The following is a 22,739-nucleotide window of genomic DNA, read 5'->3' as shown; positions in this document are numbered from 1 at the left end:
TTCTTTCCTTTGTTGTTTCTCTTGAAACTAGTGGTCTTATTCACCATCAACACTTGATGCTCTTTACGGAATTCTGACTCTCCGACTTTCAGCATCGTGAACAACTCATCGGGTGACTTGTTCATCCCTTGCATGTTGTAGTTCAACACAAAGCCCTTATAGCTTGGAGGCAGTGATTGAAGAATTCTGTCAGTGACAGCCTCTTGCGGGAGTTCAATCCCCAGCTCAGCTAGACGGTTTGAGTACCCAGACATTTTGAGCACATGTTCACTAACAAACGAATTCTCCTCCATCTTGCAAGCATAGAATTTATCGGAGGTCTCATACCTTTCGATCCGGGCGTTCTTCTGAAAGATAAACTTCAACTCCTGGAACATCTCATATGCTCCATGATGCTCAAAGTGACGTTGAAGTCCCGGCTCTAAGCCATACAAGACTGCACATTGAACTACTGAGTAGTCCTCCTTACGTGTTAACCAAGCGTTCTTAACATCTTGGTCAGCCGTAGCGGATGGTTCATCTCCTAGCGCAGCATTAAGGACATAATCCTTCTTCCCAACTTGCAGGAGCAACTTAAGATTATGAGCCCAGTCTACAAAGTGTTGGGGAACGTCGCATGGGAAACAAAATTTTCCTACGCGCACGAAGACCTATCATGGTGATGTCCATCTACGAGAGGGGATGAGTGATCTACGTACCCTTGTAGATCGTACAGCAGAAGCGTTAGTGAACGCGGTTGATGTAGTGGAACGTCCTCACGTCCCTCGATCCGCCCCGCGAACAATCCCGCGATCAGTCCCACGATCTAGTACCGAACGGACGGCACCTCCGCGTTCAGCACACGTACAGCTTGACGATGATCTCGGCCTTCTTGATCCAGCAAGAGAGACGGGGAGGTAGAAGAGTTCTCCGGCAGCGTGACGGCGCTCCAGAGGTTGGTGATGACCTTGTCTCAGCAGGGCTCCGCCTGAGCTCCGCAGAAACGCGATCTAGAGGAAAAACCGTGGAGGTATGTGGTCGGGCTGCCGTGGAAAAGTCGTCTCAAATCAGCCCTAAAACCTCCGTATATATAGGTGGGAGGGAGGGGAGGAGGCAGCCTCAAAACCTAAAGGTTTGGCCGAAATTGGAGGTGGAGGAGTCCTACTCCAATCCTACTTGGAGTAGGATTCCACCTTCCCACTTGGAAACTCTTTCCACCTTGTGTTTTTTCCTTCTCAAACCTTATGGGCCTTAGTGGGAACTTATTCCAGCCCACTAGGGGCTGGTTTATCTCTTCCCATAGCCCATGAGACCCCTTGGGGCGTGACACCCCTCCCGATGGTCCCCGGCACCCCTCCCGGCACTCCCGGTACACTACCGATGAGCCCGAAACTTTTCCGGTAATGCACGAAAACCTTCCGGTAACCAAATGAGGTCATCCTATATATCAATCTTCGTTTCCGGACCATTCCGGAAACCCTCGTGACGTCCGTGATCTCATCCGGGACTCCGAACAACATTCGGTAACCAACCATATAACTCAAATACGCATAAAACAACGTCGAACCTTAAGTGTGCAGACCCTGCGGGTTCGAGAACTATGCAGACATGACCCGAGAGACTCCTCGGTCAATATCCAATAGCGGGACCTGGATGCCCATATTGGATCCTACATATTCCGAAGATCTTATCGTTTGAACCTCAGTGCCAAGGATTCATATAATCCCGTATGTCATTCCCTTTGTCCTTCGGTATGTTACTTGCCCGAGATTCGATCGTCAGTATCCGCATACCTATTTCAATCTCGTTTACCGGCAAGTCTCTTTACTCGTTCCGTAATACAAGATCCCGCAACTTACATTAAGTTACATTGCTTGCAAGGCTTGTGTGTGATGTTGTATTACCGAGTGGGCCCCGAGATACCTCTCCGTCACACGGAGTGACAAATCCCAGTCTCGATCCATACTAACTCAACAAACACCTTCGGAGATACCTGTAGAGCATCTTTATAGTCACCCAGTTACGTTGCGACGTTTGATACACACAAAGCATTCCTCCGGTGTCCGTGAGTTATATGATCTCATGGTCATAGGAACAAATACTTGACACGCAGAAAACAGTAGCAACAAAATGACACGATCAACATGCTACGTCTATTAGTTTGGGTCTAGTCCATCACATGATTCTCCTAATGATGTGATCCCGTTATCAAGTGACAACACTTGCCTATGGCCAGGAAACCTTGACCATCTTTGATCAACGAGCTAGTGAACTAGAGGCTTACTAGGGACAGTGTTTTGTCTATGTATCCACACAAGTATTGTGTTTCCAATCAATACAATTATAGCACGGATAATAAACGATTATCATGAACTAAGAAATATAATAATAACTAATTTATTATTGCCTCTAGGGCATATTTCCAACACAAAGTTGCTTCAATCATCTTTCAACTTAGCTTTCTCTAGGAACGTATTAAAATTCAGGGTGACTGTCGCGTGAGCCATTGATCTACAACACAAATATATTCAAAGTGGACTTAGACTATGTTCAAGATATTTAGAGTTTAACTTAATCAAATTACTTGCTAAACTCCCACTCAAAAAGTACATCTCTCTAGTCATTTGAGTGGTTCATGATCCAATTCCACTAGCTCAAGTCCGATCATCACGTGAGTTGAGGATAGTTTCAGTGCTAAGCATCCCTATGCAAATCATATCAACTATATGATTCATGATCGACCTTTCGGTCTCATGTGTTCCGAGGCCATGTCTGCACATGCTAGGCTCGTCAAGCTTAACCCGAGTGTTCCGCATGTGCAACTGTTTTGCACCCGTTGTATGTGAACGTTGAGTCTATCACACCCGATCATCACGTGGTGTCTCGAAACGACGAACTGTAGCAACGGTACACAGTCAGGGAGAACACAATTTCGTTTTGAAATTTCAGTGAGAGATCACCTCATAATGCTACCGTCGTTCTAAGCAAAATAAGGTGCATAAAAGGATTAACATCACATGCAATTCATAAGTGACATGATATGGCCATCATCACGTGCTTCTTGATCTCCATCACCAAAGCACCGACACGATCTTCTTGTCACCGGCGTCACACCATGATCTCCATCAACGTGTCGCCATCGGGGTTGTCGTGCTACTCATGCTATTACTACTAAAGCTACATCCTAGCAATATAGTAAACGCATCTGCAAGCACAAACATTAGTTTAAAGACAACCCTATGGCTCCTGCCGGTTGCCGTACCATCGACGTACAAGTCGATATTAACTATTACAACATGATCATCTCATACATCCAATATATCACATCACATCATTGGCCATATCACATCACAAGCATACCCTGCAAAAACAAGTTAGACATCCTCTAATTGTTGTTGCATGTTTTACGTGGTGACCATGGGTATCTAGTAGGATCGCATCTTACTTACGCAAACACCACAACGGAGATATATCAATTGCTATTTAACCTCATCCAAGCACATCCTCGGTCAAATCTGATTCAACTAAAGTTGGAGAAACCGACACTCGCCAGTCATGTTTGAGCAACGGGGTTGCTCGTAGCGATGAAACCAGTCTCTCGTAAGCGTACGAGTAATGTCGGTCCGAGCCGCTTCGATCCAACAATACCGTGGAATCAAGAAAAGACTAAGGAGGGCAGCAAATTGCACATCACCGCCCACAAAAACTTTTGTGTTCTACTCGAGATGACATCTACGCATGAACCTAGCTCATGATGCCACTGTTGGGCAACATCGCATGGGAAACAAAAAATTTCCCACGCGCAAGAAGACCTATCATGGTGATTTCCATCTACGAGGGTGATTTCAGATCTACGTACCCTTGTAGATCGCACAACAGAAGCGTTTAATAAACACGGTTGATGTAGTGGAACGTCTTCACGTTCCTCGATCCGCCCCGCGAACCGTCCCACGAACCGTCCCTCGATCCGTCCCACGATCCGCTCTGATCTAGTGCCGAACGGACGGCACCTCCGCGTTCAGCACACGTACAGCTCGACGATGATCTCGGCCTTCTTGATCCAGCAAGAGAGATGGAGAGGTAGATGAGTTCTCCAGTAGCATGACGGCGCTCCGGAGGTTGGTGGTGATCTAATCTCAGCAGGGCTCCGTCCGAGCTTCGTAGAAACGCGATCTAGAGGAAAAACCGTGGAGGTATGTGGTCGGGCTGCCGTGGCAAAGTTGTCTCAAATCAGCCCTAATACCTCCGCATATATAGGTGGAAGGGGAGGGGCCTTGCCTTGAGGCTCAAGGAGCCCCAAGGGGGTCGGCCGAAGGGGGGGAGGAGGAATCCTCCTCCAATCCTAGTCCGATTAGGATTGGAAGGTGGAGTCCTTCCCTTCTTTCCCACTTCCCCTTTTTTCTCTTTGATTTTCTTATCTCCTGCGCAGGGGCCTTCTTGGGCTTGCCCACCAGCCCACTAAGGGCTGGTGCAGCACCCGTAAGGCCTATGGGCTTCCCCGGGGTGGGCTGCCCCCCCCCCCGGTGAACATCCGGAACCCATTCGTCATTTCCGGTAATTCCGAAAACTTTCCGGTAATCAAATGAGGTCATCCTATATATCAATCTTCGTCTCCAAACCATTCCGGAAACCCTCGTGACGTCCATGATCTCATCCGGGACTCCAAACAACATTCGGTAACCAACCATATAACTCAAATACGCATAAAACAACGTCGAACCTTAAGTGTGCAGACCCTGCGGGTTCGAGAACTATGCAGACATGACCCGAGGGACTCCTCGGTCAATATCCAATAGCTGGACCTGGATGACCATATTGGATCCTACATATTCTACGAAGATCTTATCGTTTGAACCTCAGTGCCAAGGATTTTATCCTTCGGTATGTTACTTGCCCGAGATTCTATCATCAGTATCTGCATACCTATTTCAATCTCGTTTACCGGCAAGTCTATTTACTCGTTCTGTAATACAAGATCCCGTAACTTACACTAAGTCACATTGCTTGCAAGGCTTGTGTGTGATGTTGTATTACCGAGTGGGCCCCGAGATACCTCTCCGTCACACGGAGTGACAAATCCCAGTCTTGATCCATACTAACTCAACGGACACCTTAGGAGATACCTGTAGAGCATTTTTATTGCCACCCAGTTACGTTGTGACGTTTGATACACATAAAGTATTCCTCCGGTGTCAGTGAGTTATATGATCTCATGGTCATAGGAATAAATACTTGACACGCAGAAAACAGTAGCAACAAAATGACACGATCAACATGCTACGTCTATTAGTTTCGGTCTAGTCCATCACGTGATTCTCCCAATGACGTGATCCAGTTATCAAGCAACAACACCTTGTACATAGTCAGAAGACCCTGAATATCCTTGATCAACTGGCTAGCCAACTAGAGGCTTGCTAGGGACAGTGTTTTGTCTATGTATCCACACATGTATCTAAGTCTTCGTTCAATACAATTATAGCATGGATAATAAACGATTATCTTGATACATGAATTATAATAATAACTTATTTATCATTGCCTCTAGGGCATAATTCCAACACTAGTGTAGCAGGAATGTGCCACTGCCAAAATGTATACTCGATGAGTTATCAGGTGTGGATGTGTGTAACCGAAATGTGGATATATAGTTTCAACATCATTAGTCAGGGAACATACGTACCATTCGGCATGATGCTGGGTTCCATTTGTCCGTGCCCTCGGTAAATCTTAGTCGTATGGGATGGATTGCCAATGGGTCAGCATTACACAAGACTGTTGTCTGTTCAAAAGTATAAAACTATTAGCATCTACAAAAATGTTTTTGCGGAGATTTGTTGGATATATAGCCCCCTGAAACAATGTACTTACTGCGAAATCGGGTTCCAGAAACTTCCTCCATAACATACCGATACTATCTTTCGAAAACAATTTGTCCATCTGCCCTAGACGCCTAAAGATGGTTGCACACATCTCATGGCTCAATTGATCATTACCTATTAACTGTTGCTGCAATTCAAGGCCATCCAATGATAGTAACCTTGGTATGGGATGCAATATCCATATCCTGTTTTCAAGAAATGAATGAGGGTTTTGGTTAATCACATCTAAAAAAGGTGGCCAAGATTGGCTTAAGATTTCATACCACTAGATGACAACAAAAAATGAGAACTTCACCTTTCTAGCCTAATAGTCGATGATGCAGTTAACCAGTCTTTGATAGCTCTAAGGACTGTAGGTGCCGGAGGTTGTGGGACTGATCCAATTGACCATGGGTCGCGAGCGAGTCTGCATTTCTGTAAACGTATCTTTGTAGGTACAGTGTCGTTAGTAGCTCCAAATGTAATGTACTCTGCACGCGGTCGAAGCTCGGCATAGTATGTGACACTGGCAGTCAAGTCGTCAAAGAAGTTGTAAACCATGGTAGCAATCTCCCGACGAGCTTCTTTCTTGGCTGCCAATGATGAGTTGTTCACATTATCAAGACCTGATTGTGTCTGCACTTGGACTGCCTGTTCGAATCCAGTACGTATCTTTTTTGATGATTCGGAGTCGATACTTTCACTATTAATTCCACAGTCTCTCTTACTGCTAATTAAGTTGTTGCGGGATGTGCTACCTCCTCACATTAAAAACGAGTTGAAGACAGATGAGATGGCGTTAATGTCAATTTTAGGGAATTTTAGATGAGAAGATACATTGGCAGTCGAAAATGCACATTGACAAAAAGAGCGCAGAAATTTAGATAAGATATTTGCCCGTCAAATAATTGTTACTCACCCTGGGGTTCGATTGTGCCTGTCAGGCGGGTGGTAAACTTATTGCTGACAGGTGTCTCAAACACATCTTCCCTGGGATTTGTAGCAGCGCGACTGTCAGTATTGGGCTGCTCCCCATATTTTATGATGCAGTCTTTCCTACCAAATGACTTGCAACATGCACAGTTTTCAGCTATGCAGTTGACTATTTTGTCAGCAAAACTGAACATTTGTGCCTGGAAAGACTGTCGCATCGCTGCGATGTTAGCGAGGCTGCGTGCGTTGTGTTCTTTCAGAAGTATGCCCATTTTCTCTCCTGCCTGCGTATTTTTACGAATGAATGTTAGCGCTCGGTACAGAAAATGTGTTCTTATTAACATGAATGGATAACGATTGATTTCAACTTACTATTTTTGGGTGATTGAGACGTAGGTGGTTTGCAAAATCCTGCAGACCGGTTTTGCTATAGCTCGCACGCAGCATCGGTGCATTCGGCATCTCCGGCCTCGTAGATTTTATCGTGTACATGGTAGTTTGTTTAGTGTTTGGGGAATATGCGTTGGTAGACACGATGGTCTTGCTAACATTAACTTCTGGCCTTACCTGCAATTAGTATGAAAAGTACAAAATATTATTATGGCCACGTTTATTTGCAAAAAAAGATTGAAATTCACTGTGTGTTGAGAATGCATACCGAGGCACCGTGGTAGGAAATTTCACCCCCCCCCCAAAGATTTACGGCTATAGTGTCCACCATCTTTTTCATGGAATCGTAATCAAACAGAGCAATCGGAGGGTGCAACCCGCGTGGTCTGTTCAGCGGTCCGAGTTCTAGGCAGTCGAGAACGAGGACCTGCAAGATAACAGTTAGGTGTTGCATCTCTTAAGTTAAAATGTAGATACCAAATTTTTCCATGATCGTACCTGCAGAAAAAAATGGCAACCGACAATGTGAATTGTAGGGTTCCTCCTTGCGACATCTGCCTTGAACTTCCGAACAGCCTGGAAGACATGTCTCATTACGTACTGACACCAGTTCCATTGCTTGATTTTGATATATCATTCAAAGCTGGCCAGAAATCTATTGTGATGTAGTCGTGCTTTGCTGATGGCGCTAGCACCTGCCCGACAGCAAAAATGACAAATGCAATCTTGAAACAATCAATATCTATCTTCCTTGAATCAGCGGTTATGTCGCGTAGTAGATAAGCCTCTGCTGCCTTCAGACTGTGTATGCCCTTCTCACAAAACCCCGCTGCAACTCTTGTATATTCAACACATGCTTCTGATGGGTCAACCCTTTCATTAGTAATTGTTTGCTCTCCTAATGGGATTGCAAAAACTGCCTAAACATGCTTTTCGGTTAACTCCAGCGTGCCCTGGCCCTCTAGATTGATGATACTGTTATCTGCATCTATCATGTCCATTAGGTATGAACTATACTTCAGATTAATCTTCTGCCGTGACTTGATTTCCAGCAGGCCATCAAATCCGGTTTCTCTAACTAACTTCTTCTTGAAGCTGGTAAGCTTGGAAATGACAGCTCCTAATTTGAACAAAGATAGCCTAGAGGTAATCGACGGGCTTCCTGGGGGGCGCTGGAACAGCCGGAGCCCTCTGGTTCACTGTCTAGTTCATCTAGTGATTGCTCCGTAACTGATTCTGGATTTAGAACAGATGGCGGTTGATCGGGAACAAACAAACTATCCATTCAAAACACCTACGATGACAACGCATAGAAGTATTCCTATAGAATCAGTGATGGATGATGGGCATCGACTAGTAATCGGTATTCCTATAGAATCGGTGATGTTTCGGGAGGGGGGCGGGGTGATGCAATGGTACCTTAGCGCGAAGTAAGGTGGCTCCGGTGAACAGCGTCCGTCAACTTGTTGTACGCCGGCGAGGGGGGAGTTCAGGTGGGTCTACCAGTGGTGTTCTTGGCAAAGCGGAGTGGAGCTAGAGATCGAAGAAGACGATGTACCTATGCTCTGGCCTTGGCACATAAATGGGTCAGATGGTGGGTGACAGCACAGGAACCCGCTCGTGACCATACCGTCCCCTGTGCGTCACGACAGACCATACCGTCTGACGATTTGACGTGATCATGGGGTAGTTTGTAAAAAGAACATGCGTAGCTATTGTACTTGTTAGAATAATGTAATGCCTAATTAAACATTTGCTGTGTTAGTGTTGTATAATGGCCATAAAAGGTATGTTCAGCGTGATAGTTAGCGTCTTAACAAATTTTATCAGTGATAGTTAGCGCACTTTACGAAAAACTAAAAATTTGGAACACTACTAACCAAGTAACATTTACAAGTTAGTAATACAAATATGATAACTGACGGATGATTAGTGTGTTTACTGTTATTCTTAGTACATTAAATACCATGCAGACGAACGTGTTGACTGAGCAAAATAAACGGGGGCAGCTGTTCATCGGGTCACGAGCCTGCGGTAGGTTGCATGCGCGAGAACAGCTGGCTCATTTATTGGCAAACTGTTCGGTCTATCTCCCATTAACATGTTCGGTGGAACATATGAATGGGTGATGTTCTACTACCTAGATTCCCTCCTACAATGAATGGGTGATGTTCTACTACCTAGATTCCCTCCTACAAACCCTGTTAGGTTGCTGGATACAAGGAGAACATGATGCATACGAGGGGGACAGGAAATCACCGTGCAGCGTGGACGGCAACGATAAAGTCCAACCTGTAGTCGTCCACCAATAGGCATATTCGGGGTGACCGTGGCGTTTTGTTGGAGCCCGACCTTGTTGATCGCGTCTGTGCGTGATGTGGACGCGAGACAGGGCGTGCGGAGCGCACAACCGTGGAGGAGTGGGGAGCGCGGCGTCATCTGTACACGTCTGCGTACAAAGCTCCACCCAGTGTACAGTTGTACGTGTGGATTCGACCTCATGCTTGAAGGAAGAAGCCGTTTGTGCGGCGGGTGTTCGTGCGCCGGAACCACCATATCTCGTGTCTTCCTTCTTTTTTCTTCTTCCTCGGTTTCGAGCCAGTAAGAGAGAGAGCAACCAGAAGGAGGGAGCTAGGGCTAGACTTCAATAATTGGCATCAAAGCTACCAGGTTCGGGGTTGTGGCGGGAGGTGGCGAGCGCAGCGGAAATGGAGGCTGCGGTGTGCGGCGAGCGCGTGGCAACGACGACGGCGTCGAGTCCGCAGTTGTGCGGTGTGATGTCGTGCGCGCGACCAGCATAACGTTTGCGGAGGTGAGGAGGTCGGAGAGGACAGTTTTGTTTATTTATTTGGTTTTCTTCTATTGGCAGGCAAATTACATGTAAAAGATGCGTCTATTGTGCAGCAGAAAAATACTCCGTCGAACTCAAGTAAATAAGCAGAGAATTTTGCATTAAGAAAAAGAGAATGATATGGGTTGGTCCAATATTATTTATGTACTTCTTTTTTGGTTCAGAAACTTTCGAGTAAAGTTTGTTTGACATAGACCACTGTTAATGACATTACAGTAAAGAAGAATATCTCAAGCTCTGCCTTGGTGATCATGTAGCGACCCGACCTGAAACGGTCAAGTCTCTGTGCATCTGTGTCATCCTTGAATCATGTTGTGGATCATGCTAGCATACACACGTATATAAATGTATGCATCAAAGTTCAATCACATGCTTTATTACATGAAAAATCTCATATAGAGTCTTTATTACAACAATAATTTTGTTGGAAGGCCAACTCATCAGAATAAAACTAAAATCGTGCAGAAGCATCGAAGGTAGTTGCGTATGAAGTAATGTTTCAAGTACGGTATGGATTGGACCCCATAGCATAGACTTCTATCATGAACTATCATATGTTGATGGAAAATCAGATAGCCTTAAAACCTTAAAAGAGTGCCGGTACGACAAGCGAAAACCTTAGAATGGCAGGACGACGGAACCCTGTATAGGCTAACCATTTATTGTTGACCACTATGAGATTTTGATAGTTGTTTAGTATTGACGACACACATGGCAGCTAAGAAGACCCGGTCTCGGAAGAACCTTACAAGGATGAAAGGTCACAAGATTTGAGGAAAAGCTTATGCCCCTACCGGAAGAGCCTCAGCGGAAGAGTTATCCCAGAGAATATGAGAAGACCGACACCGTCAATTCTAAGGATGGAGTCCATGAGTTTTCATGAAACCGTTACCAGGCTTTTAAGGGTGGTCGCACTCCACACCTTTGTGACGATCAATGGATTTCAAGAAGACCCCCAAACCAAACGTTCTTTCTAGCCTCTTCGAATCTCGAGGACGAGATTCATTTTAAGGGTGGTAAGTTTGTAACATCCCAAAAATGTAAATTTTGGAATTTTATATTAGATAGACAATTATGAATGTTTGTTTGATATGTGTGATTGACTGTGTGAAATTGAGCGGAATTTGAATATTTTTTTCAAAGTTGAATGAGAGGGAATAAAAGGACTTCCGCAAATATTCATTTTTGCACTTTGATTAATTGAATTCAATTAAATTCAAACACAAAACCCTAGAGTGAAGATGACATGACTTTTTCCATTCAAAAGTATGAAATGGGATTTTGAAAAGATTTGAATTCCAATAGAAAATATTTCAAATTCAAAAATTGTATGGAATTCAATGATATTCATGAGGAAAAGATAAAATGACTTCTTCAAATTTTAAGAAAGAGAGTTGGAAGTTCAAAGAATCATTTTCAAAGTCAATTTGAAGCTTTCTCAAAGCCAATTTTCATTTCAAGTTATTTGAATTTACAAATTTCCAATTCTCTGAATAGAACTCAAGATGAGAGAAATAATATGACCCTTCAAAATTCTGAGTCATTTGAAATATATTTAGTCAAAGAAAAACAGAAAATAATTTCAAATGGTTTCAAATTCAAATTCAAACTTATTTGAAGTTTTTATTCAATTTATTTTTCTCTTAAAAACAAATATATGGAAATGAGGGTAAAATGATTCCCTCCGAAGAAAAATTAAGAAACAATAAATTTGAAATCGTTTTGGTATTTAAAAAATGATTTAATGGTTTTTATTGCAACAGTAGCACTGTTTTAATTTTAGAGATTTATAAGTACTTTATTTATCTTTGAAATATATTTCTTGTTTTAGATAAATTTCTGCTGAAATTTTATATATAATGTATATTTTTTTTTATTTTACATTTCACTTTTTTTCTCTGTTGTATTTTCAAAAAAAATGTTATATTTGAAAAAAGACTGAAGCCCTTTAACCCAGGCCCACTAGTACCAGGACCAGTGCTAGCAGGCCCATTCCACACGCGCCCGAACCAAATTTCTACGAATGAGGCGGCCGCCCCTTTTCGGTTCTGTTTCGCTGGCTGACAGGTGGGCACTCTATGTAATTCGAATCCTTGCCTTCCTTCTTCTTCCTCGCTTTCCTTCCCCACGGGCGACCGAACCCTCCCCATCATCTCCTTCCTTACCTCGCGGCCCCATCCCCCATGACTCCCCGGCTATAAAAGCAGAGCCCCTGGTTGCGTCTTCCCCTAGAACTCCAACCCTGAGGCCCTATGCCTCCCTGTATTGCTCGCCGGAGTATCTGAGACTGGCCGCCGCCATTGTTGAAGCCCTGCCTCACTCCAACACCCACTGTCGTCGCTGTCATCACCAATCGACACGTCATCGTTGCCTTCATCCCCTGGCGCTGTTGGTCGAGCCCTAGGACTGCCGGAGGCCTCGCCCGTGACGACACCCGAGCGTGTGCATCCCCCTCCCCCCCCCCCCCCCCCCCCGCAATCCCCACCACCACCATCACCATCAGTGGTCTCGGCCTTACGGGAAAAACGTGCATCCGGGCTGGATGGCGTACAAATGCAAGCCCTTGTTGGATGGCAAAAAACGATCTGAACCCACGCGCTTTAGACGGTTATGGGCGGTTTGAGGGCACATGCATTCTACTGCCTCCATTCCTAAATATAAGTCTTTGTAGAGATTTCACTAGTGGACTACATACGGATGTATATAGACATACTTTAGAGTGTACATTCAATCATTTTGCTCCGTATGTAGACATCTAGTGAAATCGCTTAAAAGACTTATATTTAGGAACGGAGGGAGTAGATGCTAGAAAAGGAGTTGCCGCTGCCACATCAGCTAGCCAACCTTCCCGGCTGGAGGGTATGAACTGTTAATCATTTTATTGTATTTTTTAGAAAAGGAGGATGACCCCTGGCCTCTACATTTGGAAGATGCATGCGGCTATTTTATTGATTATTTTCGAGGACCTTACAAAGTAGTACAACAATATGTCTAAATCCACCATCTTGGCAACATCTGCCGCTACTCATATCCATATGATGAAGGGGTGCAAGCTGGACCAAATACCCAGACCTCTCAACTAAGCATAACATCTAAAGCCGGAGGCCTCGACCGAGCCAGATACCTGGTCCGGGGCACAAACCGGTCCGACGCACTCACATGTGTCGTCGCCGCCATCTTCGACTAGTCCATCTTCAGATCAAATTGAGGTACCAGCCCTGACAGGTGCCTCCACCATCGACGCCACCATGACGCCAAACGACGACCTCCATCTACGCGAGTCCATCTCCAAGCAACGGACGCAGATCCATGCTAGGATAGGGCCGCACCGCCACCGTCACCCACCACCCACAAGCGCCACCCAGCCCCAAGGTTCCCAAAGCGGCACTTTCAAAAAGGGAACGGCGCCGTGAGCGCCGTCGACGCCCAACAAAGTTAAGGCTTTCGCCCGGGAGACCTAGGGAAAGGGGAAGTGAGGGGATCAGTCCATACCGACGCCTCAAAGGAGGGGAACGGCGCCCTCAGGCTCGCCGTCGACGCGGCCAGCCATGGCCGACCAGGGATTTCACTCGAAATAGATCCCCGCCACAAGCAGCACCTCATGTACAGAACAGCGACCCAAGGAAGCGCGGCCCGACCAGGCTGGCCTGCACGCCGAACAGGGGAGGAGGGGAGGCACCAGATCGCGCGCACCGGCCACCGCAGAAGCCGTCATCGGGCGTCAATGACCACCGGATCCGGCCGCCCGCACGGTCGGGACGCCAGATCCACCACCCGCACGGCTGCTAGCCTGTCGTGCCTCGCCAATGGAGCCGCCGCTCCAGATCCGGGGCTCCCCACGTAGAGGCAGGGCAGCCTAGGCCCCGCCGCCACCATCCTTGGCGCCCCGGGCTTGCCCGACGGCTGCCTCAGGCGGCAAGGAAGGGAGGGGGAGGGGGTGAGGCCGGGGGGCGGCGTGGTCGGGGAGGATGCTGGCCAGAAGGACGGATAGGTCAGGGGCAGGAAGCTGCAGATCCGGACGCCGGCACTCTGTTGTGGAGGAGCAGACGCACGGTGATGTGCGGCAACCAGGAGACCTGGTGTTGGCTCCTCATCCTTTTACTGTACTACATATATACATTTTTGCATCAACAAGATTTTGGGAAGATAGTTGGCTTGGAGACACTCCTTTAACACTTCAATACCTAATGCTATATAATATTGCACAACGTAAAGAGGACTATGTGTCCATGGTATTACAATCGGTACCTCTTAATATGCAGTTCAGGCGAGCTTTAGTGGAAGCACGCTGGAATGCATGATTACATTTGTTGGAGTAATCCAAACTTTCTAGTTTGGATGTTTACGTGTGTTTGTTCTACCACTTTTACTCCGAGTAGGAGTCCACGTTAGCAGTTCTGCCGGATGATTAGTAGTAGTATAGAAAGTTTTGTTTGAGTCGGTTTTGCTTTCCATACATAGAGACTTCCGAGTCATAGTGTTAGATCTTTTCCTGGTAGAGTTTGTATGTGCTTAGCACGATCAGGTTTAGGAGTCAGGGCCTTGCGCCTATATATGTGCATTACCTAGCATCGTTTATAAGCATCAGAAAAACGAGAAAAGCAATAAAGAGATTATTACGAGGCACGACACGTGTCTCTGGCCATCTTCGTGTTGCTGCGTTCGCGTGCGTGTGTTCTGGTACTGGTGTTTGCGTGAGTGCCGGTGAGATATCGAGTGTTGTAGATAGTTCGTATACGTTGAGCCGAGTTGCAGGGTGATCGTGTGTTTGATCCTCAGGGCGAAAAGCCAACACTTGGTATCTAGAGCAAGGTGTGGAGGCTTCGTCGTCAAGTTGCGTCACGGTGGAGTTGTTGTCGTCGTCAAGTTGTGTCACGGACGACGGAAAATCGAAGAAGAGGATCATGTCGACTTCGAAGGCGCGTGGTGGTGGTGTGACCATCCAGTACCCCATGCTTGATGGTGACAATTATGGGGTGTGGGCCGCGAAGATGAAGATCTTCATGTGTGCGCGTGGAGTCTGGGCAGCGGTGGAAGGTGACGGCACGGTCAAAGAGACAAAGGACCAAGAGGCTTTCGCCGCCACAGCCCAAGGTGTGTTCCATGCCGTTTTCATGACTATATCGAAGAAAGAGACGGCAAAGGAAGCGTGGCAAACACTCAAGCAGATGCATGCTGGAGATGAAGAAGGCACATGTTCAACCTCTAAGGAGGGAGTTCGAGAGGATGAGCATGAAGGCGTCAATAGGGGTTGGTGAATTTGCGTTAAAACTAACCTCCCTGGTTAATGAGATGCGAGCTCTCGGATCATAGATGGAGGACATCGTGGTTGTGGAGAAATTACTACGAGTTGTTCCCGACAAGTTTTTACCGATCGTTGGCACCATTGAGCAGTGGGGCGATGTGACGAAGATGTCGGTGATGGAGGTGATCGGACGGCTAAAGACCTATGAATTGACATTGAAAGGACGGGAACGCGACCAAAGAGAGGAGCAGTTGATGTTCACGCGCAATAAGGAGAAAGATAAGCAGAAGTATCGAAAGTTTGACAAATCTAAAGTTCGGTGCTACAATTGTCAGGACTATGGACACTATTCTCGAGAGTGTCATGATCCGCGAAAGGGGGCAAAGAAGGAGCACGAGATTCTGCAACTAGCTAAAGTGGGCGTGGATGACGGCCTAGGGCTGGTAATTCAGATGATGTGTTGGTTCTACGTCTCCGAATAGAAAGTTTATATTAGGGGGGTGAATGTTGGAGTAATCCAAGCTTTCTAGTTTGGACGTTTAGGTGTGTTTGTTCTACCAGTTTCAGTCCGAGTAGGAGTCCTGGTTAGCAGTTTTGCCGGATGATTAGTAGTAGTATAGAAAGTTTTGTTTGAGTCGATTTTGCTTTCGATACACAGAGACGTCCGAGTCGTAGTGTTAGATCTTTTCTTGGTAGAGTTTGTACGTGCTTAGCACGATCAGGTCTAGGAGTCAGGGCCTTGCCCCTATATATATATGCATTACCTAGCATCGTTTATAAGCACAAGAAAAACAAGAAAAGCAATAAAAGGATTATTACGAGGCACGACACGTGCCTCTGGTCATCTTTGTGTTGATGCGTTCGCGTGCGTGTGTTTTGGTCCCGGTGTTTGCGTGAGCGCCGGTGAGATATCGAGTGCTACAGCTAGTTCGTATACGTTGAGCCGAGTTGCACGTACACGACTAGTCGAGCTATAGGGTGATCGTGTGTTCGATCCTGAGGGCAAAAAGCCAACAACATCTGGTCAGAAGACTTATGCAGGTGCAGCTAACTGACCAGACAGATAGTATTTGATGGACATTAGCTGTGAATGGTATATTCTCAGTAAAGTCTATGTACACGGAGCTGATAAACACTAGAACGCTCTCCAGATCATTACATATTTGGAATATCAAAGTTCCCCTCGGGATTAAAATCTTTATGAGGTTCATAAACAAAGGTGTGGTATTAACCAAAGATAACTGACCTAACTGTTGTTATTGTGATCAGAATGAAACAATAAGACACCTTTTTCTAGATTACCCTCTTGCAAAACTACTTTGGCGCACGACTCACATAGCCTTCAATGTTACAACACATATATGCATAACATCGTTATTTACCACGTGGCTCAACGGAGTAGACGTTAAAATATCAAAACTTATTAGAATTGGGATATGTGCTCTATTTTGAGCTATATGGAATACCAGGAATGACATGATCTTTAATGGCAAGAACTTCAACAACTTTTTGCAGGTTATCTACAGAGTGACGTCCTCGATCCGTACGTGGTCGTTACTCAGCAATGCGGACTCCAGGAATCTTATGGATATTGGGTGCAACCGATGGAAGATGGTCGCACGGGTTATCTTCAACCGATTTGGATGACGTGCTAATAATAGGCTAGGTGTATAGGCATCATAGTCTGCTTTTAGTTTTGCCACATATGACAGTTTTTGGCATATCATCTTTGTTTACATTTTAAGCCTCAGAGCTTTGTAGATCTAACACTTTCTCTTTAACTTATTTTAATAAAATGACTGCATGCATCGATTGATGCAGAGGCCTGAGACTCGTTTCTTCCTTTTCAAAAAAGAAATATATATATATATGCAGTACTTACGAAACACATAGATATGTACGCATGCGATGTGTGTAGTGCACATTCGTATAACTAGTTCACAACATGAGATTAATACTTCTAGTACTACTAGCATGATCATAATCTGGATTAATTTATTTGAAAAATTGTTAATTATTCCAACACTGGAATCATATGATGATTATAGGGTAAGTGTTACCATTGATAATGGAGCTGCAGCAGCATCATATGATAAGAGAATCAGATTACATGGTTGATTGAAACGACAGGATAACAAAGAATCAGAAGAATCAACACAAAATCAATCAATCAATCAGTCCCTATCTACGACCTGGCAGCCACGCTATGAACAGAAACTGAAATGGATAGGCCAGCCTCCAGCGGCATATGTAGCACAATGCCAAGTTGCCGACAACCAACAATTAATAGACATTTCTCTTATCTGAGCCAGCAGCAGAGAAAGAGGAATGGCAGTGGCTGGCTGCGGGAGCAGGGAGGAGAGGTGGAGCCTCGCAGACGCGACGGCGCTCGTCACCGGCGGCAGCAAAGGAATAGGGTATACTAATTTATCCACACAAGTGCAGTTAGCATTGTATTTATATATGTACGCGATCCGTCATCTCAATTTGTCCTCGACTAGATATGCCATCGTGGAGGAGCTTGCTGGGTTTGGGGCGAGGGTGCACACCTGCTCCCGGAACGCGGCAGAGCTGGAGGAGTGCCGCCGGCGATGGGAGCAGAAGAACCTGCGGGTCACCGTCTCTGTCTGTGATGTCTCCGTGCGCGCCGAGAGGGAGAAACTTATGGAGACGGTCCGACAAACTTTCGACAGCAAGCTCGACATACTAGTAAGTTCCGCCAAGGCGCCAAACACCCAATACTCTGCAATGGTCAAGCTAGCAGGGTATTTGTCAAAGCTGTCTTCTTCTTTTCTCCGGAATGTACTGTCAAAGCATATCAAGTAAACGGTTTAATTAATACTAGCTCTATATATGTATGTAATGTAGGTAAACAATGCAGGGCAATTTTCTTTCAAGCCTGCTGCTGAATGTACGGCGGATGACTTCTCGAATCTGATGACCACCAATTTGGAGGCGAGCTTCCATCTCAGCCAACTCGCACACCCTCTTCTTATGCACGCTTCTATTTCTGGAGGAGGCAGCATCATCAACATGTCATCCATTGGAGGGTCAATTGCCTTTGCAGGCTCCACAATTTATGCAATCACGAAAGGTACCTACATATTCACTTAACTAGCAACATACTATAAAACTATTTATGCATCTAAGCTAGGAAACTACTATATATATAATAGAATTTTAATTTTTACATGCTTTTCAGTTCGATTGAAACTACTATGTTCTTTTTTCTATTACTGCTATATCATCCGAACAAGTTAAAATCGCTCAACCATTTCCATTAATGTTGAAATTTATTTGGTACCTACTACCTAAAATCATGTGGGGTCTCTCTGTCCACCTCTATTATGTAGGTGCACTGAACCAGCTTACGAGGAATTTGGCCACAGAGTGGGCCACTGACATGATCCGTGTGAATGGCATCGCCGCAGGATTTGTCACAACCGATATGATTAAAGATGTAAGCAATCGCCTAGCATACTTTATTTCTCGTCTAAATAACATCACATCAATTTTAAAACAGATTTGGTATACTACCTTCGTCGTCATGGTTTAGAACTCACAGTTAAATTTACGTGTATTTTCACAATAGACAAGGTTTAAGGCGCATTGAATTTACTTCTAGCTTCTAATTAGTACTCCGTTGTACTACTTTTATATGCATGCGTAGTGTGAATGCTATTTTTTAACTTATTTCACGGTCAATCATAACCACCTAGGTTCTAAAGAATTTTCATGTACGTCTTCTAAACCGTTACGGAGGGAGTAGGTATTTATGACATATAAAAGTCCACATCACATGGGGATGGAAAAATAATCCAACATGTCCAATCATGTAGTATAAAATAGCTCGATCTTAACTGATTGAAGCAATCACTAGTGCATTTTTTTAAACGATGCAAGATTGAGAAACTGCATGATTTATGATCAATCACTACTACCTCCGTTCAAGTGTATAGGGCATGCGCGTAGTTCTAGGTTATCAATTTAACTAGCTAAATATATATTATATGTAATAAATAATATATCATAAGATTCATGTGGGAATGTAGTTTCTGAATATGTAATTTTTATCACATATAATATATATTTAATTAGTTAAATTAACAATCTAAAACTACGTGCATGCCTTATACACTTGGACGGAGGTAGTAGTTCACGTCTAAAATTTTAGGAGAGCATAACTTGATCTGTCTGCCGGTTTCTTCGTCCAAGAAATTAGCAGCTTTTATTTTCGCAGACTACACTGCCAGCAAATTTTCATATTATAACTGAAACTGGATAACAAATGGTTGTTGTGGATTGATAGGTAGATCCAGAGTACATGAAAGAAGAGCACTCAAAGACCCCGTTGGGACGGACTGGCAAACCGGTGGAGATCGCCTCGGCAGTGTCATTTTTGTGTATGCCGGCAGCTTCTTTCATCACCGGCCAGGTCATTTGCATTGATGGTGGTCGAACCATTAGTGCTTAGCCATCAACAGCTTCATCGCCGCTAAATAATTTCTTGATTATTTGGGTGAATAATTGTACAAAAATGAACAGAAATTAGCCTTGAGGTTTCAGGCTAATACCATAGTATGTGAGTGGCGGCATCTAACCTGACATGCAAAACCCCACTTCTATAAACAATTTTTATATTATTTAATATAAATTTTGTTCTTATTTGCCAGGTTGATATTGTAGGAGATTATGTTTAGACTGTGCAACACTCAATATTGATTGGGTGCACTAGGCACGTATATATAGATACAAGATGGGTCTCTACCTCAACTATAGAAGGGAATAGGACGGAAGCCCAATAACACAATATACATGCACATATATTCAACACCCCCCGCAGTCGAAGCGTCGCCAGAGACACAGAGACTGGAACGAAACTCCTCGAAGGTGGATGTAGGAAGTCCCTTAGTCATCACATCCGCGAACTGTTGTGCAGTCAAAACATGAAGGACCCGGATGTGACCAAGGGCGACCTGTTCGCGCACAAAGTGGATATCAAGCTCGATGTGCTTCGTCCGGCGATGATGAACTGGGTTGGCGGAAAGATACACAGCAGAAACATTATCGCAGAAGACGATTGTGGCCTTGGTGACACCGTGATGCAACTCCTGGAGAAGTTGTCTAAGCCAGGAACACTCGGCAACGGCATTAGCGACTGCTCGGTACTCAGACTCCATGCTGGAGCGCGAAACTGTCGGGTGTCGCTTGTACGACCATGAAATGAGTGAAGGACCGAGATAGACGCAGTAGCCGGATGTGGAGCGTCGTGCGTCAGGACAGCCGACCCAATCAGCATCAGAATAGGCTACCAGATCCAGGGAGGGAGGCGTCGTGAGGGTGACTCCGAGGGACATCGTGCCACGGATATACCGGAGAATCCGTTTCGCGAGAGTCCAGTGGGAGTCACGAGGGGCGTGCATATGAAGACACACCTGCTACACAGCATACTGCAAGTCTGGTCTGGTGAGCGTCAGATACTGATGAGCACCAACAATGGAGCGGTAGAATGGAGCATCCGACGCCAGCGTACCCTCTTGAGCAGAAACCTTGGCCTTCGTATAGGAGTAGCAACAGGATGACAGTTGAGCATACCAGCATGCTCAAGCAGTTCATGCGCATACTTCCATTGATGAAGGAAGAACCCGTCGGGTCGACGAATGACCTCAATGCCAAGGAAGTAATGAAGAGCACCCATATCCTTGATGGCAAACTCGTCACAGAGCTGCAGAGTGATCTGTTGAAGGAGAGCTGCTGAGGAGGCCGTGAGGATGATGTCATTGACGTATAGTAGCAGGTAGGCAGTCATGTCGCCGTGGTGGAGAACAAACAAGGAGGCGTCCAAGCGAGTAACACGGAAGCCAAGTCTTTGTAGAAATCCTGCAATACGCTGGTAACAGGCGCTCGGGGCTTGTTTCGGGCCGTAGAGAGACCGGGACAGCAAGCACACATGACTGGGAAGATTGGCGTCGATGAAACCGGTGGGGTGTTCACAGTAAACTTGCTCACCAAGGTGACCATGAAGGAAGGCATTGGAGACATTCATCTGATGAATGGGTCAGCCACGAGAGACCGCTAACTGTAAAACACTGTAGATCGTGTTTGGTTTCACAACCGGCGCAAACGTCTCAGTGAAGTCAACACCAGCTCGCTGACGGAAACCGCGGACAATCCAGCGAGCCTTGTACTGCTCGAGAGTACCATCTGGACGGGTCTTATGGCGAAAGACCCATTTGCCGCTGATGACATTGGCGTGAGGGGGCCGCGGAACCAAAGTCCAAGTGCGATTCCGCTGAAGGGCGTCGAACTCTTCCTGCATGGCGGCAAGCCAGTGAGGATACGGAGTGTTGCCCGCACAGAAACAGGAAGTGGCGATGGCTCGGAGCTAGATGCTGCAAGAAGATATTCAGCGCTGGAGTACCGTTGGTTCGGTCGGTGGACACCTGCCCGAGCCCGCGTTAGGGGGCCGGCTGGCAAGTGGGCGGCTGGCAAGGAGCCGGTGACTGAGAGGTCGCTGTCGAGGGGTCGGCTGCCGAGACAGTGGTGGAAGAGCCGGTCGTGGAGGAGTCCGACGCCATGGTTGTTGAAGAGGCGTTGTCGGTCATCCGGTCCACGGCGCGAGGAGTGCTGAACCCTGGCGGTGGTCCGGCCCGCAGCAGGGAATCTTGAAGGGTTTGCAAGAGACGAAGCCAGCCAAGGTTGACGACGATACGTGGGAGGATATGCAAGTGCGGGCAGCCGCCAACATACGGTTGTGTCTTGCGGACCAGGTCATGTATCATGTCTTGCCGCCAACTTTCCCTAGCAAGCCTCTAGTTGGCTAGCCAGTTGATCAAGGATATTCAGGGTCTTCTGACTATGTACAAGGTGTTGTTGCTTGATAACTGGATCACGTCATTAGGAGAATCACGTGATGGACTAGACCCAAACTAATAGACGTAGCATATTGATCGTGTCATTTTGTTGCTACTGTTTTCTGCATGTCAAGTATTTGTACCTATGACCATGAGATCATATAACTCACTAACACCGGAGGAATGCTTTGTGTGTATCAAACGTCGCAACGTAACTGGGTGACTATAAAGATGCTCTACAGGTATCTCCGAAGGTGTTCGTTGAGTTAGTATGGATCGAGACTGGGATTTGTCACTCCGTGTGACGGAGAGGTATCTCGGGATCCATGTATGAGAACAAAGTATGGACTTTGGAAGTACTACCTGAGGGCCGCAAGGCTATTGAGAACAAATGGATCTTTAAGAAGAAGATGGACGCTGACGGCAATGTGACCGTTTATAAAGCTCGACTTGTGGCAAAGGGTTTTTCACAAGTTCAAGGAGTTGACTACGATGAGACATTCTCACCCGTAGCGATGCTTAAGTCCGTCAGAATCATGTTAGCAATAGCTGCATTTTTCGATTATGAAATCTGGCAGATGGATGTCAAAACGGCGTTCCTTAACGGTTTCCTTAAGGAAGAGTTGTAT

General features: G+C 45.7%; 1 protein-coding gene across 1 annotated transcript; it reads left to right on the top strand.

The window, feature by feature from the left end:
- The first annotated feature begins 17,515 nt into the window (after positions 1 to 17,515).
- Positions 17,516 to 19,923, top strand: LOC123395160 (noroxomaritidine/norcraugsodine reductase-like). Its single transcript, XM_045090098.1, has 5 exons — positions 17,516 to 17,673; positions 17,758 to 17,965; positions 18,125 to 18,350; positions 18,610 to 18,716; positions 19,566 to 19,923. Exons 1-5 carry the CDS (start codon positions 17,585 to 17,587, stop codon positions 19,728 to 19,730), a joined length of 795 nt encoding a protein of 264 aa, XP_044946033.1. The 5' UTR covers positions 17,516 to 17,584; the 3' UTR covers positions 19,731 to 19,923.
- The last annotated feature ends 2,816 nt before the right edge of the window (positions 19,924 to 22,739 follow it).

This window comes from Hordeum vulgare, chromosome 5H, assembly GCF_904849725.1.
Source record: "Hordeum vulgare subsp. vulgare chromosome 5H, MorexV3_pseudomolecules_assembly, whole genome shotgun sequence".
Taxonomy (NCBI): domain Eukaryota; kingdom Viridiplantae; phylum Streptophyta; class Magnoliopsida; order Poales; family Poaceae; genus Hordeum; species Hordeum vulgare.
This window is presented reverse-complemented; position numbering and strand designations above follow the sequence as displayed.